Source organism: Eschrichtius robustus, chromosome 14 (assembly GCF_028021215.1).
Source record: "Eschrichtius robustus isolate mEscRob2 chromosome 14, mEscRob2.pri, whole genome shotgun sequence".
NCBI classification, from domain to species: domain Eukaryota; kingdom Metazoa; phylum Chordata; class Mammalia; order Artiodactyla; family Eschrichtiidae; genus Eschrichtius; species Eschrichtius robustus.
In genome coordinates this window covers 38378044-38398004 of record NC_090837.1, presented here as the reverse complement: position 1 = coordinate 38398004, position 19961 = coordinate 38378044, and the positions used below count along the sequence as shown (strand labels likewise).

Below are 19961 nucleotides of genomic sequence, written 5' to 3'. Positions count from 1 at the left end.
CTGTGCTATACAGTGGGTCCTTGTTGGTTATCTATTTTATATATAGTAGGGTGTGTATATGTTAATCTGAAGCTCCTTATTTATCCCTCCCCACTACGTTTCCCCTTTGGTAACCATAAGTTTGTTTTCAAAATCTTTAAGTCTGTTTTGTAAATTTTTGTAAATAAGTTCGTTTGTATTATTTTTTAAAAATTAGATTCCATGTATGAGTGATACATATGATATTTGTCTTTGTCTGGCTTCACTTCGTATGATAATTTCTAGGTCCATCCATGTTGCTGCAAATAGCATTATTTCATTCTTTTTTATGGCTGAATAATATTCCATTGTATATGTATACCACTTCTTTATCCATTTATCTGTCGATGGACATTTAGGTTGCTTCTGTGTCTTGGCTACTGTATATAGTGCTGCAATGAACATTGGGTTCATTGTATCTTTTCGAATTATGGTTTTCTCCAGATATATGCCCAGGAGTGGGATTGCTGGATCATATGGTAGCTCTATTTTTAATAGTTTTTAAGGAACCTCCATACTGTTCTCCATAGTGGCTGTACCAATTTACATTCCCACCAACAGTGTGGGAGGGTTCCCTTTTCTCCACACCCTCTCCAGCATTTATTGTTTGTAGACTTTTTGATGATGGCCATTTTGACCTGTGTGTGTATGAAACTTTTGAAAATTGTAAAGCACTATAGAATTTAAAGAGTCTTTCATTCAATTTAAAAAAAGCATTATTTATCCCTTACATCAAAAAAAAAAAAAACAAAACAAACAAAAAAAGATCAGTGTTGGCAAAGATGTGGAGAAAAGGGAACTTTTGTACACTGCTTGTGCGAATGTAAATTAGTACAGTCACTATAGAAAACAGTATGGAGGTTGCTCCAAAAAATTTTGCTTAGTCACCATTACAGCATTATCAGGAGAGGCTAGATTATGTATCAAACAATCCCCCAAATCTCAGGGGCTTACAAAAACAAAGGTTTATTTCTCCCTCACATGACATGTCCGCCATGGGTCAGCTGCAGCTTTGTTCCACATCCTATTCATTCTGGGACTCCATAGCAGCCTCTCTCAGGAACATCACTGACCATCATGGCAAAGGAAAAGAGAACATGGTGGCCCATGAGCTAAATCTTAACGCTTTGGCCCAGATGCAACACGTCACTCTCATTCATATCTCATGGCCAAGGTAAGTCATAGGCCAAACCTGCCATCAAGGAGAGGAGGATACATAATCATATGATTGGGAAGGACAGGAAATTGGGGGAACAATAATGTTTCCTACCACAATTATTTCCTTTTTCTTTGACCAACAAATCAAGGTTTTAACACATGAGCACCTCAATACCCCATTTTACTGAAAGAAAAGTGGTATGATTTTTATCTATTTCCGCCTATTTAATGTAATCTTTTCCATTTTCCCCCTCCAAGCTATATTTCTTAGAGTGACAGAATTTTAATGTTGGAAGTGATTTTAGAGATAGTCCAACTCAAGCTACTTATTGTATCAATACTCAGGGAGGAAATTGTAACATGTCCATGTCCTAAATTGCAATTAGACACAAAACAGGATAGAACCTGTGTCTCCCAGCTCATAATTGAATGCTGCTTCTACCACATATAGTTTCATTTTCAAACCTGAGTTATTAAAATGATGTGCTTTTTAATAGAGTACATGTTATTCAATACACGAACATGATTACAGAAAACATTTAAACGTGTAGGAAAAAATGTAAAGATGGAACTCATGTTTGGATATCACTTTACAACATATGCTTTTGTATACAGAATCTTTTGGTTGCAAATGGAAAACCCAACTCAAAGTGACTAAAGAAGAGGAAATTTATTGACTCGTGTAATTATAAAGTTTAGGAGAAAAGTTGGCTCTGAGCTTGAATCCAGGGGCTCGAATGATGTTGTCAGGATCCATGTATCTCCAGCTGTTTCCTCTGGGTTGGCCTCCTCACATAGTCTCAAGTCACTGAAGCACCAAGCTTACATTCTAGAAGTGTAGCAATCTCAGCCAAAAGCCTAATCATTCCTAGGATCTGGGGAAATCTTCTCACTGCTTGCATTATATGTCTATCCTTGAGCCTATTCCTGTGGGCAGAGGGTGTTACCAAACCAAACTTGGGTCCCCTTGCCCCATACACAGCAAAGCCAATCTACTGACATAGGGTTGTAATGAAGGAAAGTACAACAGTTATTGCAGGGCCAAGCAAGGAGAACGGGCAGGTCATGCTCAAAAGCCCCGAACTTCTGATGGCTTTCAGGAAAGGGACTTTAAAGACAAAGTGAGGGAGAGAGTCTCAGGGTATGTGATCGGCTTGTGCACAATTCTCTGATGGGTTGATGGTGAGGTAACAGGGTGATGTTTGGGGAATCTCCATCAACCTTCTGGTTCTAATTGGTCTGGGGTCGGCGTGCAGTTAACTTCCTCCACCTGGCGAGGGTTTTAGCATCTGCAAAACAAATCAAGGATATGGCTCAGGATGTTGCCTAGAGCCCTTGAGGAGGAACTAAAGGTCCTTGACTTTGTTTTATAGCTAAATTATTATTATTTTGTCTTGCGTGGCTGTTTTCCTGTGTTTCTGCATTTTCTCACTTCTCTGATTAAATTTGCTCTTTGGAACTCGTGGAAGACCTAGGAGGCTAAAGCTTTTTAACAAATAAGAGGTGGGGGACGTGGTGGGGGACCTGTCCCCAGGAAGCCCTTGCAGGGTCCTGCTTGGCTTCAAGGGAAGCAGTGTTCTGATTGATTACATGTGAGGTCAGACCCACACAAACCTTGTACATTGAGAGAGGAGGAGGAAGGGTTGGTTTGCAAAGGGAAAATCAGGCTGCTCTTATGCAAAAACGCAAGAGGCAAAAGCAACAGATGTTCCTTATAGCTGCTGGTTGCGCTGGTTCTCTATAGGGAAAACCTGGAAATTTTGGCAAATTTTATAATCTTTAAAAAACTGAATAACAACCAGAAAATGGATTTGATAAATAGGTGTATGGTGAAAAATAACATGGGAGTAATTACTATAAGAAATTTTAGCATACACATGGTCAACTTTTTTGTGGAATCAAAGGAATCTGAATGTGAGGATAAGAAGTAAATTGGGAATCAAAATACATGTGATTAAAAGACTTTCTTTGGGAAGTGGCTGCATTTTTTCCCTCCTGTTTTCCTCCCAAACACACTACCCACCACCAATTTTTGTTAAAATCTGTGTGGGTTTCTAGGAGGAAAGAAATTTCTAGTTTTGTTGCTATGGCTCTCGGGTGAGTTGCCAGTAGGAAAACAACACCGCTGCTATTTTTTTGACAGAGCATTCTGTCGCACTGAGAACTCACTTGAGAGCACATGAGCAGATTTTAAACCAACATTTCTGCTACTACCACCCAGTTCTCCGTTTAAATTTTCTGCTTCAGTGTTCCAAAAATGTTGCTCCAAATTACATGATATGCAAATTATCCTTTTTCTCATTGTAGGAAAAAAAAAAAGTAGAGAACATTAATGTGGTCTTTCTGTCTTGACTGAAAGGGATCCCTATAAAAGAATTCTTGATGTAGGTTAGATCTTCACTTTGGAGTAAGAGATTACATGGAAGAAATTTCAGTATTACTCTTCTTGTTTGTGATGACTAGAGACTTTAAGAAGATAGAAAACCCCACTTAGCTAAGACTAAACCTTTTATCCTGGCATGCAGGCTCTCTCTAATTGCGTCCCATATCTCCCACCCTACATTATCTATTGCCACAGCCCTGCACATGTGTCCTCTGCACTATTCTAGCTAGTCTCCTTCCTGTCCTCCACATGCATAGTTATTACTTATTTTAATAATTTTTTCCTACATTTTCTGATAGATTATGAGCTCCTGCAATGCAGGGTCCATGAGTCGGCAATAAATAATTGTTGAATTAATGAATTTGATTGCTATGATGTTTTGCTTTTTCTGTCTCTCTAAAACCTTCCTGCCCCCAACTGCTTCCCATTTGCTTCAGTTTCTTTCTCCTCTGAATTCCTATCAACAACACCCAAAATCCACTATTCAGCAAGTATATCAGATACTCTCCGTGCTGGGTCTTGGCCCTGATGGAGACTACGTTTCCCAGACTTCCACGCAGCTTGGCTATATAATTGTTTTCACCAGCGAAATGTGAATGGACGTGGTTTGTGCACATCCCTCCCCTTACTCTTGCTTAAAAGAAAATTGCTGCCCTGTACTTTTCCCCATTAGATTCTTCCTGTGTGCTGTAAACCCAAATGTGTCTGCAACCCATCTTCGACCAAATAGAAAAAGACAGGTTCTTTACTGCTTTGCTGCTCAAAAGAGTGATTTCCCGAGAGCTTGTTAGTATCTTAGACTTCATCCAAGACCTACTGAATTAGAATCTGAATTTTAACAAGATCCCAGGTGATTCATGTTCACATTAAACTTTGAGAAGATCTGCTTTAGGGGCTGGCAGAGGAACTTTGTGGAAAGAATGTTGGTCTTTGATGAAGACCTCGTGAAGCAGAGCAATTGCTCCTCCCATATCTATATGATTTGGGAGTATATGTTATATATTTATATATATTATATATAAATAATTTGAATATGAATATACATGTTTTCAAATTATTTAAGGCTGGGCTTTTTCCCTCCAAGTGTTTATAATTTCGTAGAGGGGAAAACATAGAGGAATATTAAAATTATAGATGCTATAAGAAAGTGTACTGCATATTCGCTGGTTTTCTTTTTGGGGTGGGGGAAACTTGTGGTAGACAGTGTAATGCTCCCACAAAGATGTCTGTGTCCTAATTTCCTAAACCTGTGAATATGTTACTTTATATGCCAAAAGGGACTTTGCAGATATGATTACTCTAGGGATGTTAAATGAGATTATCCTGGGTTAGCCAGGTGAGGCCAATGTAACCACAAGGGTCTTTATAAAGAGGGAGGCAGAGGATCTGCGTCGGAAGAGTTGTTGCGAGGATGGAAGCTGAGGTTGGAGTGATGCCTTTGCTGGAGTGGGGCCATGAGAGAAGGAATGCGGGCAGCCTCTAGAATCTGGGAAAGGTAAGGAATGGATTCTTCCCTAGAGCCTCCAGAAAGAGTGCAGTCTTGCCAATACCATAAGGTTAGGACTGTTCTTGGACTTCTTCTGTCTGCCAGAACTGTTAAGATGATAATTTTGTGTTCTGGGGTTTTCTTGGTTTTTTGTTTGTTTTTGGTTTTTTGTTGTTGTTTTGTTTGTTGTGTTTTAAGCTACTAAATGTGTGGTAATTTGTTACAGCAGCGATAGGAAACAAATACATAGTTTTTTGGTTTTGGGCAGCCCATGCCCCACACCCCGATGTGTCTGGGAGGTGGAGCCAGGCATTCTTTTCCTCGTCCTTGGTCAATTATATGTTCTTGCTCAGGACATGGAATTTTGAGAGAGTGAGGTAGACTTGGAATTCAAAATTAGTCATGGAGGTGGTGGCAGCAGTGGCCAGACTGTTTCTATGACATGACCTGGCCCATGTTTCCCGCTGCCCATGTCACTGGGTTCCTATCCATTACCTAGACCTGTTTCACAGGTTTTCGTATTGATTCTGTTAGTTTACCCTGTCTTACAAATCAGCTCCTTCTCTCAGGTTTCTATTGTTTACAGCCAAGAGCGCTGATGAATTCAGAGAGCCATATAGTTAATGTGCGCATATTTCAATATTCCTAGTAGATTTTCAGTCTTAGGCGGGGCGAGCCTTTGTTTCATTCATCTTTGTACCCACAGCTTCTACAGTGAGTGTCTTGCACTCAATACATACTTGTTGCATAAAAGGAGCAAACAACTACGATGCTGCTACTTGAAAGAAAGGGGTAATTATAGAAGTAGGCTTGAAGTTTATATGAAGGAGTTAGCATTAAATGGAGACTTGAAAGATGCATAGGATTTCTGTTGGCCAGATAAGGAGGGGGCATTCTAAGCAATAAACCATAGGTGGTTCACCAGTTAAAAACCTTTCTGGTATTTGGCCACCTTTTAGAGACCTTGTTTATTTATTTATAAACATGCAGGTTAAGACATTACCAATATATTCATTATTTAAAGAAGTCAATCTTAAGCAGAAGACTCTCTCCATTAGACACCTGTAGACCAGGGCTTAGCAACGTATGAGACATGGGGCGAGGTTGCTGCTATCTACAACTCTTGCTGACATCCAGGGAGACCAGGCATGCAAATTTCCTTTTATGCTTCCTTTCAGTGCTAGCACTGTTCCACATCCTCACTGTGCCCCATTTGTCTTAAATTCAAATTCCCAGATCCCCCAATGAGGCTAGAAGTTAGTTGTACCAAAAGTTGGGGGTGTGTATGTTGAAAACAAAGTTAGTCTAGAAGACTCCCTGGTCATGTATACAACGAGTAAGCTCAAAATAGTTTTCTCTCACATTCCAGTTCTCACAGCATCAAATAATTCCAGAGTGCCTGCCAGATAGCCACAATTCCTGTTTATAGTTTGGTCGGGGGAATACAGACGTTAAAGAAATATTCATATGATGAAAGTTACTAGAGGGAAAGCACAGGGTGCAATGAGAGACAGTATATGATAAGCACTGGCATCCTTCCATCTTTAGGCCTCCCTTACTGTCAACTTCACAGGGCAGCAAAGAGTTTCCCACTGAGGACCTATCCAGTATATTTTTAAAGATATATTTTATAGAACTATATTACTGAACATTTGGAAAATAGAGCATAAAGCTACCCATAGTCCTCTACTCGAGCCACACCCTACAAAATCCCTCTCAAGTTTTTATTGTGTAATCTGTAATAGCTACCATTTATTGTACACTATGTGCAATGCTCTGTGCTAAGTATCTTCTATACAGGATCTTATTTCATCCTCGCAACAATCCTATAATGTAGACATTTTATCTCCATTTTTTTTTTTTTTATACTAAACTCACCCAATTCACCACTGAGAGATAAGCCCTGTCTACTTTCTGGTATAGATCTCCAGACTTTGTTCATCTGTATTTATTTTATTTTATTTTATTTTATTTATTTATTTATGGCTGTGCTGGGTCTTCGTTTCTGTGCAAGGGCTTTCTCTAGTTGCGGCAAGTGGGGGCCACTCTTCATCGCAGTGCGCGGGCCTCTCACTATCGCGGCCTCTCTTGTTGCGGAGCACACGCTCCAGACTCGCAGGCTCAGTAGTTGTGGTTCACGGGCCCAGTTGCTCCGCGGCATGTGGGATCTTCCCAGACCAGGGCCCGAACCCGTGTCCCCTGCATTGGCAGGCAGATTCTCAAGGCTTCCCTGGTGGTGCAGTGGTTATCTCCATTTTATAGATCAGGAAACTGAGGCTCAGAGGTTACACAGCTAGTAATAATGAGATTCAAAACAAGTCTGAATCGTAAACCAAATCCAACAACACATGGAAAGGATCATACCCCCACTCAAGTTGGATTCATCCCAGGGTCACAGGGATGGTTCAGTATATACAAATCAATCAGTTACAGCACATCCACAAAAGAAAAGACAAAAACCGCATGATCATCTCAATAGATGCAGAAAAAGCATTTGATAAAAATTCAACATCCATTCATGATTAAAAACTCACCAAAGTGGGTATAGAGGGAACAAATCTCAGCATAATAAAAGCTATTTATGACAAACTCACAGCCAACAAAATACTCAACGGTGAAAAGCTGAAAGCCTTCCTGCTAAATTCTGGGACAAGACAAGGATGCCTACTCTCACCACTTCTATTCAACATAGTATTGGAAATCCTAGCCACAGCAAACTGAGAAGAAAAAGAAATAAAAGGCATCCAATAGAAAGAGAGAGGTAAAATTGTCATTATATGCAGATGACACGATACTCTATACAGAAAACCCTAAAGATTCCACACAAAAACTATTAGAAATGATAAATGAATTCAGCAAGGTAGCAGGATACAAGATTAACATACAGAAATCTTTTGCATTTCTTTACACTAACAATGAAATATCAGAAAGAAAAAGTAAAAAAAAAAAAAATTGCTTTTTAAAATCACATCAAACGAAACAAAACAAAAAACTGGGAATAAACCTGACCAACGAGGTAAAAGACTTGCACATTGAGAACTACAAAACACTGATAAAGAAAACTGAAGATGATTCAAAGAGATGGGACGATATCCCATGCTCTTGGATTGAAAGAATTAATATAGTTAAAATGGCCATACTACCCAAAGCAATCTACAGATTTAACATGATCCTATCAAATTACCCATAACATTTTCCACAGAACTAGAACAAGTAATCCTAAAATGTATATGGAACCACAAAAGAGCCAGAATTGGCAAAGCAATTCTGAGGGCACAGAACAAAGAGGGAGGCATAATACTTTCAGATTTCTGATAACACTACAAAGCTATGGTAATCAAAACAGGGTAGTATTGCACAAAAACAGACAGATGGATCAATGGAACAGAACAGAGAGCCCAGAAATAAACCCACACACCTACGGTCAATTAATCTTTGACAGAGGAGGCAAGAATATACAATGGAGAAAAGATATTCTCTTCAAGAAGTGGTGCTGGGAAAGCTGGATAGCTACATGTGAAAGAATAAAATTAGAACATTCTCTAACACCATACACAAAAATAAACTTAAAATGGGGCTTCACTGGTGGCGCAGTGGTTAAGAATCCGCCTGCCGATGCAGGGGACACAGGTTCAAGCCCTGGTCCGGGAAGATCCCACATGCTGTGGAGCAACAAAGCCTGTGCACCACAACTACTGAGCCTGCATTCTAGAGCCTGCAAGCCACAACTGCTGAAGCCTGCGCACCTAAAGCCCGTGTTCTGCAACAAGAGAAGCCACCTCAATAAGAAGTCTGCGTACCACAACGAAGAGTGGCCCCCGCTCGCCACAACTAAAGAAAGCCCACGTGCAGCAATGAAGACCCAACGCAGCCAAAAATAAATAAAATAAATTAAAATAAATAAACTTCAAATGGATTAAAGACTTAAATGTAAGACCAGATACTATAAAACTCCTGAAGGAAAGCATAGGCAGAATGCTCTTTGACATAAATCACAGCAATAGTTTTTTGGATCTGTCTCCTAGAGTAATGGAAATAAACAAATGAGACCCAATTAAACTTAAAAGCTTTTGCACAGCAAAGGAAACCACAAACAAACCACAAAGAAAACCTACAGAATGGGAGAAAATATTTGCAAATGATGTTACCGGCAAGGGATTAATTTCCAAAATACACAAACAGCTGATACAGCTCAATATCAAAAATACAACCCAATCAAAAAATGGGCAAAAGACCTAAATAGACATTTCTCCAAAGAAGACATACAGATGGCCAACAGGCACATGAAAAGATGCTCAACATCACTAATTATTAGAGAAATGCAAATCAAAACTACAATGAGGTATTATTCCCTCATGATGGTCAGAATGGCCATCATCAAAAATTCTACAAATAATAAATGTTAAAGAGGGTGTAAAGAAAAGAGAACCCTCCTGCACTGTTGGTGGGAATGTAAATTGGTGCAGTCTATGGAGAACAGTATGGAGGTTCCTTAGAAAGCTAAAAATAGACTTACTGTATGATCATGCATTCCCACTCCTGGGCACATATCTGGAGAAAAAAGATAATACATGCACCATGTTCATAGCAGCACTATTTACAATAGCCAAGATATGGTAGCAACCTATATATCCATCAACGGATGAATGGTTAAAGAAGATGTGGTATACATATACAATGGAATACTACTCAGCCATAAAATTGAATGAAATAATGCCATTTGCAGCAACATGGATGAACCTAGAGATTATTATACTAAGTCAGAGAAAGACAAATATCATATGATATCACTTATAAGTGATAAGGAATCTTAAAAAATGATACAAGTGAACTTATTTACAAAACAGAAATAGACTCACAGACATAGAAAACAAATATATGGTTACCCAAGCGGAAAGTGGGGGGGAGGGAAAAATTAGGAGTTTGAGATGAACAGATACTACTATTCATAAAATAAACAACAAGGACTCACTGTATAGTACAGAGAAGTATATTCAATACCTTGTAATAACTTACACTGGAAAACAATCTGAAAAAGTGTATATATATTCTGAATATATATATAGAATATAGAATATATATATAGAATCACTTTTCTGTACACCTGAAACTAACAACTTTTATTTTTTATTATTTTTTAATATTTATTTTTGGCTGCATTGGGTCTTCGCCGCTGCACGCTGTCTTTCTCTAGTTGTGGCGAGTGGGGGCTACTCTTCGTTGCAGTGCGCAGGCTTCTCACTGCGGTGGCTTCTCTTTGTTGCAGAGCACAGGCTCTAGGCATGCGGGCTTCAGTAGTTGTGGCACGCAGGCTCTAGAGCGCAGGCTCAGTAGTTGCGGCACACTGGCTTAGTTGCTCTGTGGCACATGGGATCTTCCCAGACTAGGGATCGAACCCATGTTCCCTGCATTGTCAGGTGGATTCTTAACCACTGCGCCACCAGGGAAGTCCCTAACGCAACTTTTAAATCAACTGTACTTCAATTAAAAAGAGAAGTCTGGGGTGGGATAGGGAGGGTGGGAGGGAGGGAGATGCAAGAGGGAAGAGATATGGGGACATATGTATATGTATAACTGATTCACTTTGTTATAAAGCAGAAACTGACACACCATTGTAAAGCAATTATACTCTAATAAAGATGTTAAAAAAATTTTAAAAAAGTCTGAACCTATGAACAATGGTTTTATGTACTGCATAAATCCGATATACTCTTTTCACTTAATATTACACATATTACTTTAAATAACGTTCTGCGTATCTTTGTGTTATTTTGGTCACATTTTGGATTATATTTTTATGATAGGCCTTGAATAATGAAGCAGTGAAGGGTAAGACTCCTGATGTAGACTGATAAAACTCACTCTCCTATGGGCTGTACTGTTTTAAAATATGGAGAATTTTAGTTTTGAAATAGGGACAGTTTCAACTCCTCTTTTGCAGTATAGGTGATCATTATAAAACCTCTATATTAGGCAAGAAACACCTCAATTTTAATTTCCACGTTTTCGAAATTCCTTCGTTCATTTACAGGTTCTATTTCCTTTCTAACTCATCTAGAAAGTTTTAAACGGATCTCAGCCGTGACAATTTAGAGTTTGAAAAAGGCCTCAGAAACCTTCCAGTCTAGCTTCCTCATTTACCAGGCTGAGGAAACAGGTCCAAGACAATTAAGTGGAGGGCTGCACATAACTTCCACGGGGCAGGCAAGGGCGCTCGCTGTATCTACTCCTTTACTAGAGCCAACCTAGGGTCCGAACAGGTGTTAGAAACAGCAGTAATACATTACAACCAAGACAGACCTATCTCTGAAATATTCAGATCATTTTGATGTTTATTTTTGTTGCAAAATCCTGAATGGGAGGGCTAGACATTTTCATTAATAAGTAGACCAAGTTGAGGGGCGGAGCAAGGTTCTTCTCCAGCCTACATTAGCAGAGGGAAAAAAGCCCCAGCTCGTACTGCCCCACCCTTTGGAAACAGGGGTGAACGACCTCCTAGGAGGCTGCCGCTGGGACACTAGGTTCCCACAGTGTCTGCAGCCGGGCGGGGCGGGGCGGGGCTGGGAGCCGGTGGGCGCAGGCGGTGTGCAGTGCGCAGGCGCGCACCTGTGAGGCGCAGGGGCCCCGGGCGCCCCGCCTCCCCCGGCCACTCCCACCTCCCTTGTCTCTCCACCCGCAGGCCCCGCCTTGCCTCCTCCCCGCAGTCGCCCCGTGGCTCGGCTGGCGGACGGCGTGTTACTGCGTCATCGCCAGTGGCCGGTTTGAATGAGGCTCTCGTCGCACCGTGTCTGCCGCCACCACCGCGCCTCCGCCTCGGCCGCCGCCACAGCTTCTTCGCGGCCCTTTCCTTTCGCCGCCCTTGCCAGGCCCAGCCTTCCTGCGCCGCCGCCGCCGCCTCCTAGCGCGCCCCGCCATGCCGCTCTACTCCGGTGAGCGCCCTCCTCGTCTCGTGCCCCGCAGTCCCGCCCGGGGCTAGGCCTCTGTGTAGGCCTGGCCTGCAGGGCGGGCGCCCCGCTGAGCACGGGGCGGGGAGTCCGCGGCGTGGAGGGGACCCTCGCTCCTTTCTCTCTCCCTGCGAGTTCCGGGCCCTGCAACGCGAGGGAGCCGTGCCCCTCCTGGGCCGCCGCGTGGGTGGGGTGGGAGCCGGAGGGGAGGTGGGGAAGCAGCGAGCGTCCGCCCCTCCGAGTGGTGACTCTGCAGAATAGTTCTGTTTCTGTTCTCACGTGCGGGGTAGGGTGAGGTTGTGTCCCGGGGCAGCAGGGACCAGGCTGGAGGTGCAGTGGCATTTCCTGGGCCTCTTCAGTGGTAGCCGTGGAAGGGAGCGGCCAGGAGGGGAAGCCTCGGTAAGGGAGTGATGGAGGGACCAGGGATGTGAGGTTAAGCCTTCCTTCCTCGTTCCGGGGGTTTCCCTCCATAGCCTCCCTTCGCTTACCCCTTGCTGCCACCACCCCGTTTGTACCAATTTCAGTTTTATCCTGTGGCAGATTGCGAGCTTTTTGCTTCGTTTTCATTTCATCAAACACTGTTTTGTGTTTCTGTGTCCGAAGCACAGTGTTAGCTTTAAGAGGTAAAGGAATACAGATGTCCGCGGGTATCATTTCCTTTTGATTGGCGTTTGACAGGGTTTTTTTTTGCGTGATGGCAGTCCATAGGTGTTGGCCAAGGATCATGTTCTTACTGAGTTAACGGACCTTGCTGTCTCCTAGTGTAATTCAAAATGGCCCCTAAAGTGTATGTGGTGGCTCCAGTTGGCTATGGATGTGTGATTCATTGGCCATCCTTGACACTCTATCATAATTCCTTTATTGAAGATTCAGCGTTTTCAAAGAATGACATCAAACCAAAGAATAATGTTTAAACTCGACATGGATTCTTGATGTTCTAGAATCTTGAATGCTTTAATAATGACTTTTTTTTTTTCTGGGTAAAGTATAAAAGAATAGCTTTATTGCTTTGCCAGGTAAAGGGGGCCACAGCAGGCTAATGCCCTCAAAACTGTGTGTCCCCAAATTCTTTAATAATGATTGCTCAACCTCTTTTTCTAAGGCCACAACAATGGAACAGTAGAATGGTACTTGAAATATTCTATTTATGCAATATAGAATTTAAGGGGCATTAATTAAGTAATGGTGGTAAATAATCTGTGTATGCTAATACTTAAACACACACAGGTAGTTTGTTTCCCTCAAAAAATGCCTGTACTCACCAGACTTTCTATTTTAGAAATTGAGTTCCATCTTAAATATTTAATCAGATCTTTTCCTCATTTCCAAAATGAGGGAATTGAAGTAGATTTCTAAGGTTTCTTCCTTTGACATCTCCATATTGAGAATCTGTATTTTCAGATTCTGCAAAAAGCCCTATATTAAAACAAGAACATCTTAAGTACTGTCATAAGTTTTGATAGAAAATTAAACATCCAGACACTTACGTGGTTAAGAACAAGTGCTGTAAAAATTAGCGAACACTTTTTTGTCTGGTACAAAGCTAATGTTTTTTATACATGTTGCTTTGTTTTAATTTTCAACATAGTCCCGTGGTACTAGTATAATTCTCCTTTATGGCAGCGGTCCTCAACCTTTTTGGCACCAGAGACCAGTTTCGTGGAAGACAGTTTTTCCACAGTCCCGGGGAGGGGGTCGGGGGGGAATGGTTTCGGGATGATACAAGCACATTACATTTATTGTGCAGTTTATTTCTATTATTACTACATTGTAATATATAATGAAATAATTATACAACTCACCATAATGCAGAATCAACGGGAGCCCTGAGCTTGTTTTCACTTCCCACTCACTGATAGGGTTTTTTTTTTTTTTATTTTTTTTTTTATTTTTTTTTTTTACTGATAGGGTTTTGATATGAGTCTGCAAGCAATTGATTTATTATGGTCTCTGTGCAGTCAGATCTGTCTGCTAATGATAATCTGTATTTGCAGCCACTCCCTAGCGCTAGCATCACTGCCTCAGCTCCACCTCAAATCATCAGGCATTAGATTCTCATAAGGAGGGCTTCCCTGGTGGCGCAGTGGTTGAGAATCTGCCTGCCAATGCAGGGGACACGGGTTCGAGCCCTGGTCTGGGAAGATCCCACATGCCGCGGAGCAACTAGGCCCGTGAGCCACAATTACTGAGCCTGCGCGCGTCTGGAGCCTGTGCTCCGCAACAAGAGAGGCCACGATAGAGAGAGGCCCGCGCACCGCGATGAAGAGTGGCCCCCGCTTGCCACAACTAGAGAAAGCCCTCGCACAGAAACGAAGACCCAACACAGCCAAAAATAAATAAATAAATAAAAAATAATAAAAGTACTAAAAAAAAAAAGATTCTCATAAGGAGCAAGCAACCTAGATCCCTCGCATGCGCAGTTCACTGTAGGGTTCGTGCTCCTATGAGAATCTAATGCTGCCAATGATCTGACAGGAGGCGGAGCTCAGGCGGTAACGCGAGCGATGGGGAGCAGCTGTAAATACAGATGAAGCTTCTCTCCCTCGCCCGCTGCTCACCTCCTGCTGTGTGGCCCAGTTCCTAACAGACCATGGTCTGGTATGGTCCGTGGCCCCGGGGTTGGGAACCCCTGGTTTATGGGTAAGCAAAAAGTTTAACTTGCCCATGGTGACACAGCTAAATAAATTATAGATTTCGTCTTCATTATTTCTAATACTGTTTTGATTTAGTCCTCTCTTTTGTTTGTACTATTGTTATATGTTTCTGGTTTGTCTCAATGATTGTAGTCGTTCCCCCTTCAAACCAATATTTTCTCTGCTGCTGCTAGAGTGTTCTACTGTTCAAACCAGACCAAAGTGGCCTTTATGAAAACCTTTCAGGGGTTGCACATTTTGTACAACCTAAAGCCTGTATGTTTTAACATGACTTATGTTATCTTCCCTGACTTGATCTTTGGTCAGTTTCTCCTTGTTCAGCTGCTTCCCCTTCACTCTGGGAATTACTTGTATCTCAGAGGACACCATGCTGCTTTATGCTTTTGAGTGTCTTTTCCAGGAATGCTTTTATTCTTATTCTCTGGCTAACACCTAATTTTTTCTTTGAGACTCAAAGTTGATAGTGGTAACTCACAGTTAACACTTTCTCCGGAGAATCCTTCCTCCCTCATGAAGCATTCCACTGTGCTCCTCTAGCATTTGTAATATTTATATTGTATTGTTAATTATTTTAACCTTTTTTCCTCTCTCCTTTATTAAACTGTAAGTTCACAGAGAGTCTCCCTAATCCTTGTAACTGGGCTTATCATTGAATGAACGCTAACACGTTAATTAAACTAGTGAAAGAATAGGGATTTGGAGTCAGGGTCACTTTTTTATATTCTGGTTTTAGTAATCAGAAATTAGACAACTATTAATTATGGGAGTCTCATTTTGAGTAGGTATAAAGTTTTCAGTGGAAAAAACTATGTACATCCTTGAGTGAGTGAGTTTATTTATTTATTTATTTATTTATTTATTTTTGGCTGTGCTGTACGGCTTGTGGGATCTTAGTTCCCTGACCAGGGATTGAAACCAGGCCCTGGGCAGTGAAAGCATGGAGTCCTAACCACTGGACCGCCAGGGAATTCCCTAGTTTATTTATGTTAACATATTTCAAAAGTTAGCTATTTTATGAGATTGATTGAAATTTTTTTATTGTGGTAAAATATATGTAACATAAAGTGCAGTTTTAAACATTTTTAAGTGTACAGTTTTTAACATTGAGTACATTCCCATCGCTGTGCAGCCGTCATCACCACCCACCTCTGGAAATTCTTCCCGTTCCTAAACTGAAACTCTGTACCCCTATTGCCATTTCCCCCAGCCTCCTGGCAACCCCCATTCTTCTTTCTGTCTCTAGGAATTTGACCACTCTAGGTACCTCACATAAGTAGAATCATACAGTATTTGTCCTTTTGTGACTGGCTTGTGTCATTTAGCATAATGTCTCCAACGTTCATCCATGTGGTAGAATGTGTCAGAATTTCATTATTTTTTTAAGGCTGATTAATGTCCATTGTATGTATATACCACTGTTGATGGGCACTTGGGTTGCTCCCATTTCTAGGCTATTGTGAAATAATGCTGCTAGGAACATGGGTATACAAATATCAGTTTGATTCCCTGGTTGCCATACTTTTGGGTATATACCTAGAAATGGTATTGCTGGATCACATAGTAGTAATTCTGTGCCTGATTTTTGAGGAACCACCATACTTTCTGTCACAGTGGTGGTACCATTTTTATATTCCTAGAGCGATGCACAAGGGTTCCAATTTCCCCACATCCCTGCCAACACTTGTTATTTTCTGTGGTTTTGTTGTTGTTGTTGTAGCCATCTGAATGGCTGTGAAGTAGGATTTCTATAATTTTTAATGATTTAGCTATATTTTTGGATTCTTCTTAATATTTGAGCACCTCTTGCTCAGAAGGCAGACCTTTCAGTTCTTCCACACCTTTCTTCCTATAATCCAGAATCTATATTCCTTAACCTGTTTTCAGTGTGCTTTATTTTCCCAAGAATATTTTTTCTTCTCAAAATATTCTAGCCTTTCAAGTTTCCCCTCTCTATTTCAGCAGTATGTAATATTCAACTGATTTTAATGGTTGTTTAAATAAACACATTCTGAAGTCTGAACTTTATCCTGGGAAGTATTTCAGTGTGGTCATATTTTGCAGATATTATTGGAGTAGGATTCAGAAGCCCTGAATATTTACTGACTGGTTTTGTGACATTAATCAATCAGCTTCTTTTAAGTCTCAGTTTCCTTATTTATCAAATGAGAAGTTGGATTAGATCCAGTTAAATTTTATCCAAGATCTATTGCATTCACTTCACTCCTGATTTGGTAGGCATTAGGTGTGTAAAAAGATTAATGACATAGTTTGGCTTTCAAGAACTAGCCTAATAGTTCCCTAAGGATCTTCTAAATCTTAAGTCTTGTTGTTTTGTAAATTAAAAAAAAAAATTATGGTTTGTTTGCAGTTACTGTGAAATGGGGAAAGGAGAAATTTGAAGGTGTAGAATTGAATACTGATGAACCTCCGATGGTGTTCAAGGCTCAGCTTTTTGCACTGACTGGAGTCCAGCCGGCCAGACAGAAGGTTATGGTGAAAGGAGGAACATTGAAGGTAAAATTTAGTCCAGATTTTCATTATGTACTAGTGAAAATAACTGGCACCAGAAAATGTAGCATTTAAGGTATTTTTTATTTGGTGAGAGTATATAGTCTATGGTATTAAAACTCTTATTCATGTTAGTTTAAGGAAGGAACATTGTAGCCATTTCAAAACACTATATTATAAAGCATCATTAAAATTTTTATTTTAAAATGCATTTTATCAATGATTATCTCTGGGGGTCAGGGGACTGGGGCACTTTCCATTTATCTGTGTTTGCATTTTTTTCTTATGAAGGTGTGTTAAAAGTATTTCATTTTGTATAGACTAAAAAAGTCTATTTGTATTTCCTTAGTAATTTTCAGTTATGGGGTTAGAAATTTTATCTCTGTTAAAAATATGGAACAGTATGGTAAATTTATTTTTTAAAGGCTACTACACAATGTTTTTGTATATACATGCGAATGTACCAAATTTACTAAGGCCCTGGTTCTGGAATACTGGAAAACTGTTAATTTTTCCTTTGGCCTTTCTTGCATCCTACCATTAAAAAGAGCCCCTTTCTCTTAGAAGTAATCACTGTCTAACACCTGCTGGAGATGGGAGGAAAGAAATTTTTGTTTAAAAAAAGAGGGAATTTAAGTTTTCCTTTAGTTCCCTTGGAATGATCACATTGATTACAGTTAAGAGTCCAAACTTACCAGTATCATTGATGAAGGACCACAGAAAAGATGTGAAGGTATTTTCTTTATTATTGTTTGTAATACTATATAAGTATAGTTTTTAAAATACACTTTCTTCAAGAGTTAGATGTGAAATGCTAAAGAGCTCTAATTAACTTTAGAGATAAGGATTGGCTACCCCTGTTAGCTGGGCCGTAAAACAGATTTTGGTGAAGAAACATTGTTTCCCCTCAAGTTGCAGTATGAGCTTTTGGTCATTAGTGAACTTGGTAATGTAATTTGTGCTGAGCTGTGTACTGGTGGTATACTGTGGAGAATTACAGGAAAATGTTAATTAAATGAAGCTATGACTAATAGCTACCACTTAACTGAATACTTACTCTGTGCCAGGCTTTTGTTTTCTTTAATTTTCAACTGTATGTATATTAAAAATGAGGAAAGTAAATGTATTTTACATATTTTACTGAGCATCAGAGAGGCTTAAGTAACATATAGTAAGGCACCAAAAGAACATGTGATTTACAAGTCAAGCAGATCTGGGTTCATTTCCCAGCTTTGTGTGACCTTGGATAAGTAGGAGGAGGCATTATTTGAGGAGACATTTATAGTTGTCATTCCTTATGATTAGCAGTAATGGCCCTTAAACTGAGAAGGGCATTTAGAAACTTAGTGTTCTACTTTGAAGCAGGATGCCCAAAAAGAAATAGTGGCACCACCAAAGGGAGGTGTATTGAGTGCCTGGTACTTTCGGTAAAAAGGAAGGAGTGATATGGAACTGACTGTCCTCTGAAGGGAAGGGCTTTTAGCTGCCAAAATATCTGTGGACCAATCATGGCATTTCAAAAAAAACTTGATTTAAATTGAACATACTGAAGTCAAAGTATTTGTTAATTGATTCATAGATGTGAAATGTAGGACTTCAGAAACATTTGTGGATGCAGCAAATACTATTAAGGGTTAGTTTGCCTTGGGTAGTCTTGTTTACTCTCCTGGTATAATTTTTAATAGCACTTTCATTCTCAAGAGTCTCTTGATTTGGGTGATTAATTATATAATCACCCTAATTATGTAGACCTTATTTCATTTCTGAAGTTATTCTTTATTCTTGTCAAACATATGCTAGTTATTAGCTCTGCTGGTTCCAAATATGCAAAAAATTAGCATCTGTCATTTGTCATCAGTCAAGTGTTTCAGTACTTTTGGTGCTGCCAAGTTTACTGTCTTTTAGATTGTATCTTATGTAGTTTGAACAATTGTTAGACTTACTAGTTTTAGGACTGCATTTGTTTTTTGTTTTTTAAAAAATACTTTTGATTACAGTAATTTTAAGTAAAATCTGCATATAGACAATTTCTATTTTGAAGTAGAAATCTAAAATTAGTTGATTTTTAGATTATGTTTGGATTATATGGGGGTGGTTAAATGTTTATTATTTGTCTTTAAAACAGGATGATGATTGGGGAAACATCAAAATAAAAAATGTAAGTATTATCTTAAGAACACTAGTTATAATGCAGTTCCCTAATTATTATACAAAATGTATTCCAAATGCCTTTTTTTCTGTCTGTATATCCAGTTGTTCCAGCACCATCTGTTGAAAATATTTTCCTTTTCTCATTGATTTATGTCAGAGTCTTTCTTGAAAATCAGTTGTTGGTCTATTTTTGGACTCTTGTTTCATTGATATATTTGATTAACCTTATACTAGTACCACATGGTCTTGATTACTAAAGCTTTATAATCAGTCTTGAAATAAGATAATGTAAGTTCTCCAGCTTTTTCTGTTTCCTCAGGAATATTTTAGCTCCTTTGCATTTCCTTATAATTTTAGAATTAGTCAACTCCTACAAATGGACTCCTGGAATTTTGTTTAGGTTGCATTGAATCTGTAGTTCAGTTTGGGGAGAATGAACATCTTAAAGGTATTGAGTACTGAAATGCTTAAATAAGGTGCACTTCTCCATTTCTCTTAGCTCAGTTTTATAATTTTTCAGTATAGAGAGCTTGCACGGTTTTTGTTAGATTCTGGAACTTAACATTTCTTGGCTATTTAATGATACTTTAAAAAAAATTTGTTTTCCAGTGTTCATGGCTAGATTATAAAAATACAGTTTATTTTTAACCTGTGACCTT

General features: G+C 39.8%; 1 protein-coding gene across 1 annotated transcript in view; it reads left to right on the top strand.

The window, feature by feature from the left end:
* The first annotated feature begins 11764 nt into the window (after nt 1-11764).
* The window catches only part of USP14 (ubiquitin specific peptidase 14), a 48452-nt gene continuing 40255 nt past the window's right edge, over nt 11765-19961 (top strand). The window contains exons 1-3 of the mRNA XM_068563564.1: nt 11765-11974; nt 17012-17157; nt 19277-19309. Coding sequence (XP_068419665.1) covers nt 11959-11974; nt 17012-17157; nt 19277-19309 — 195 coding nt within the window. The 5' untranslated portion in view covers nt 11765-11958. The remainder of the gene's footprint in view (nt 11975-17011; nt 17158-19276; nt 19310-19961) is intronic.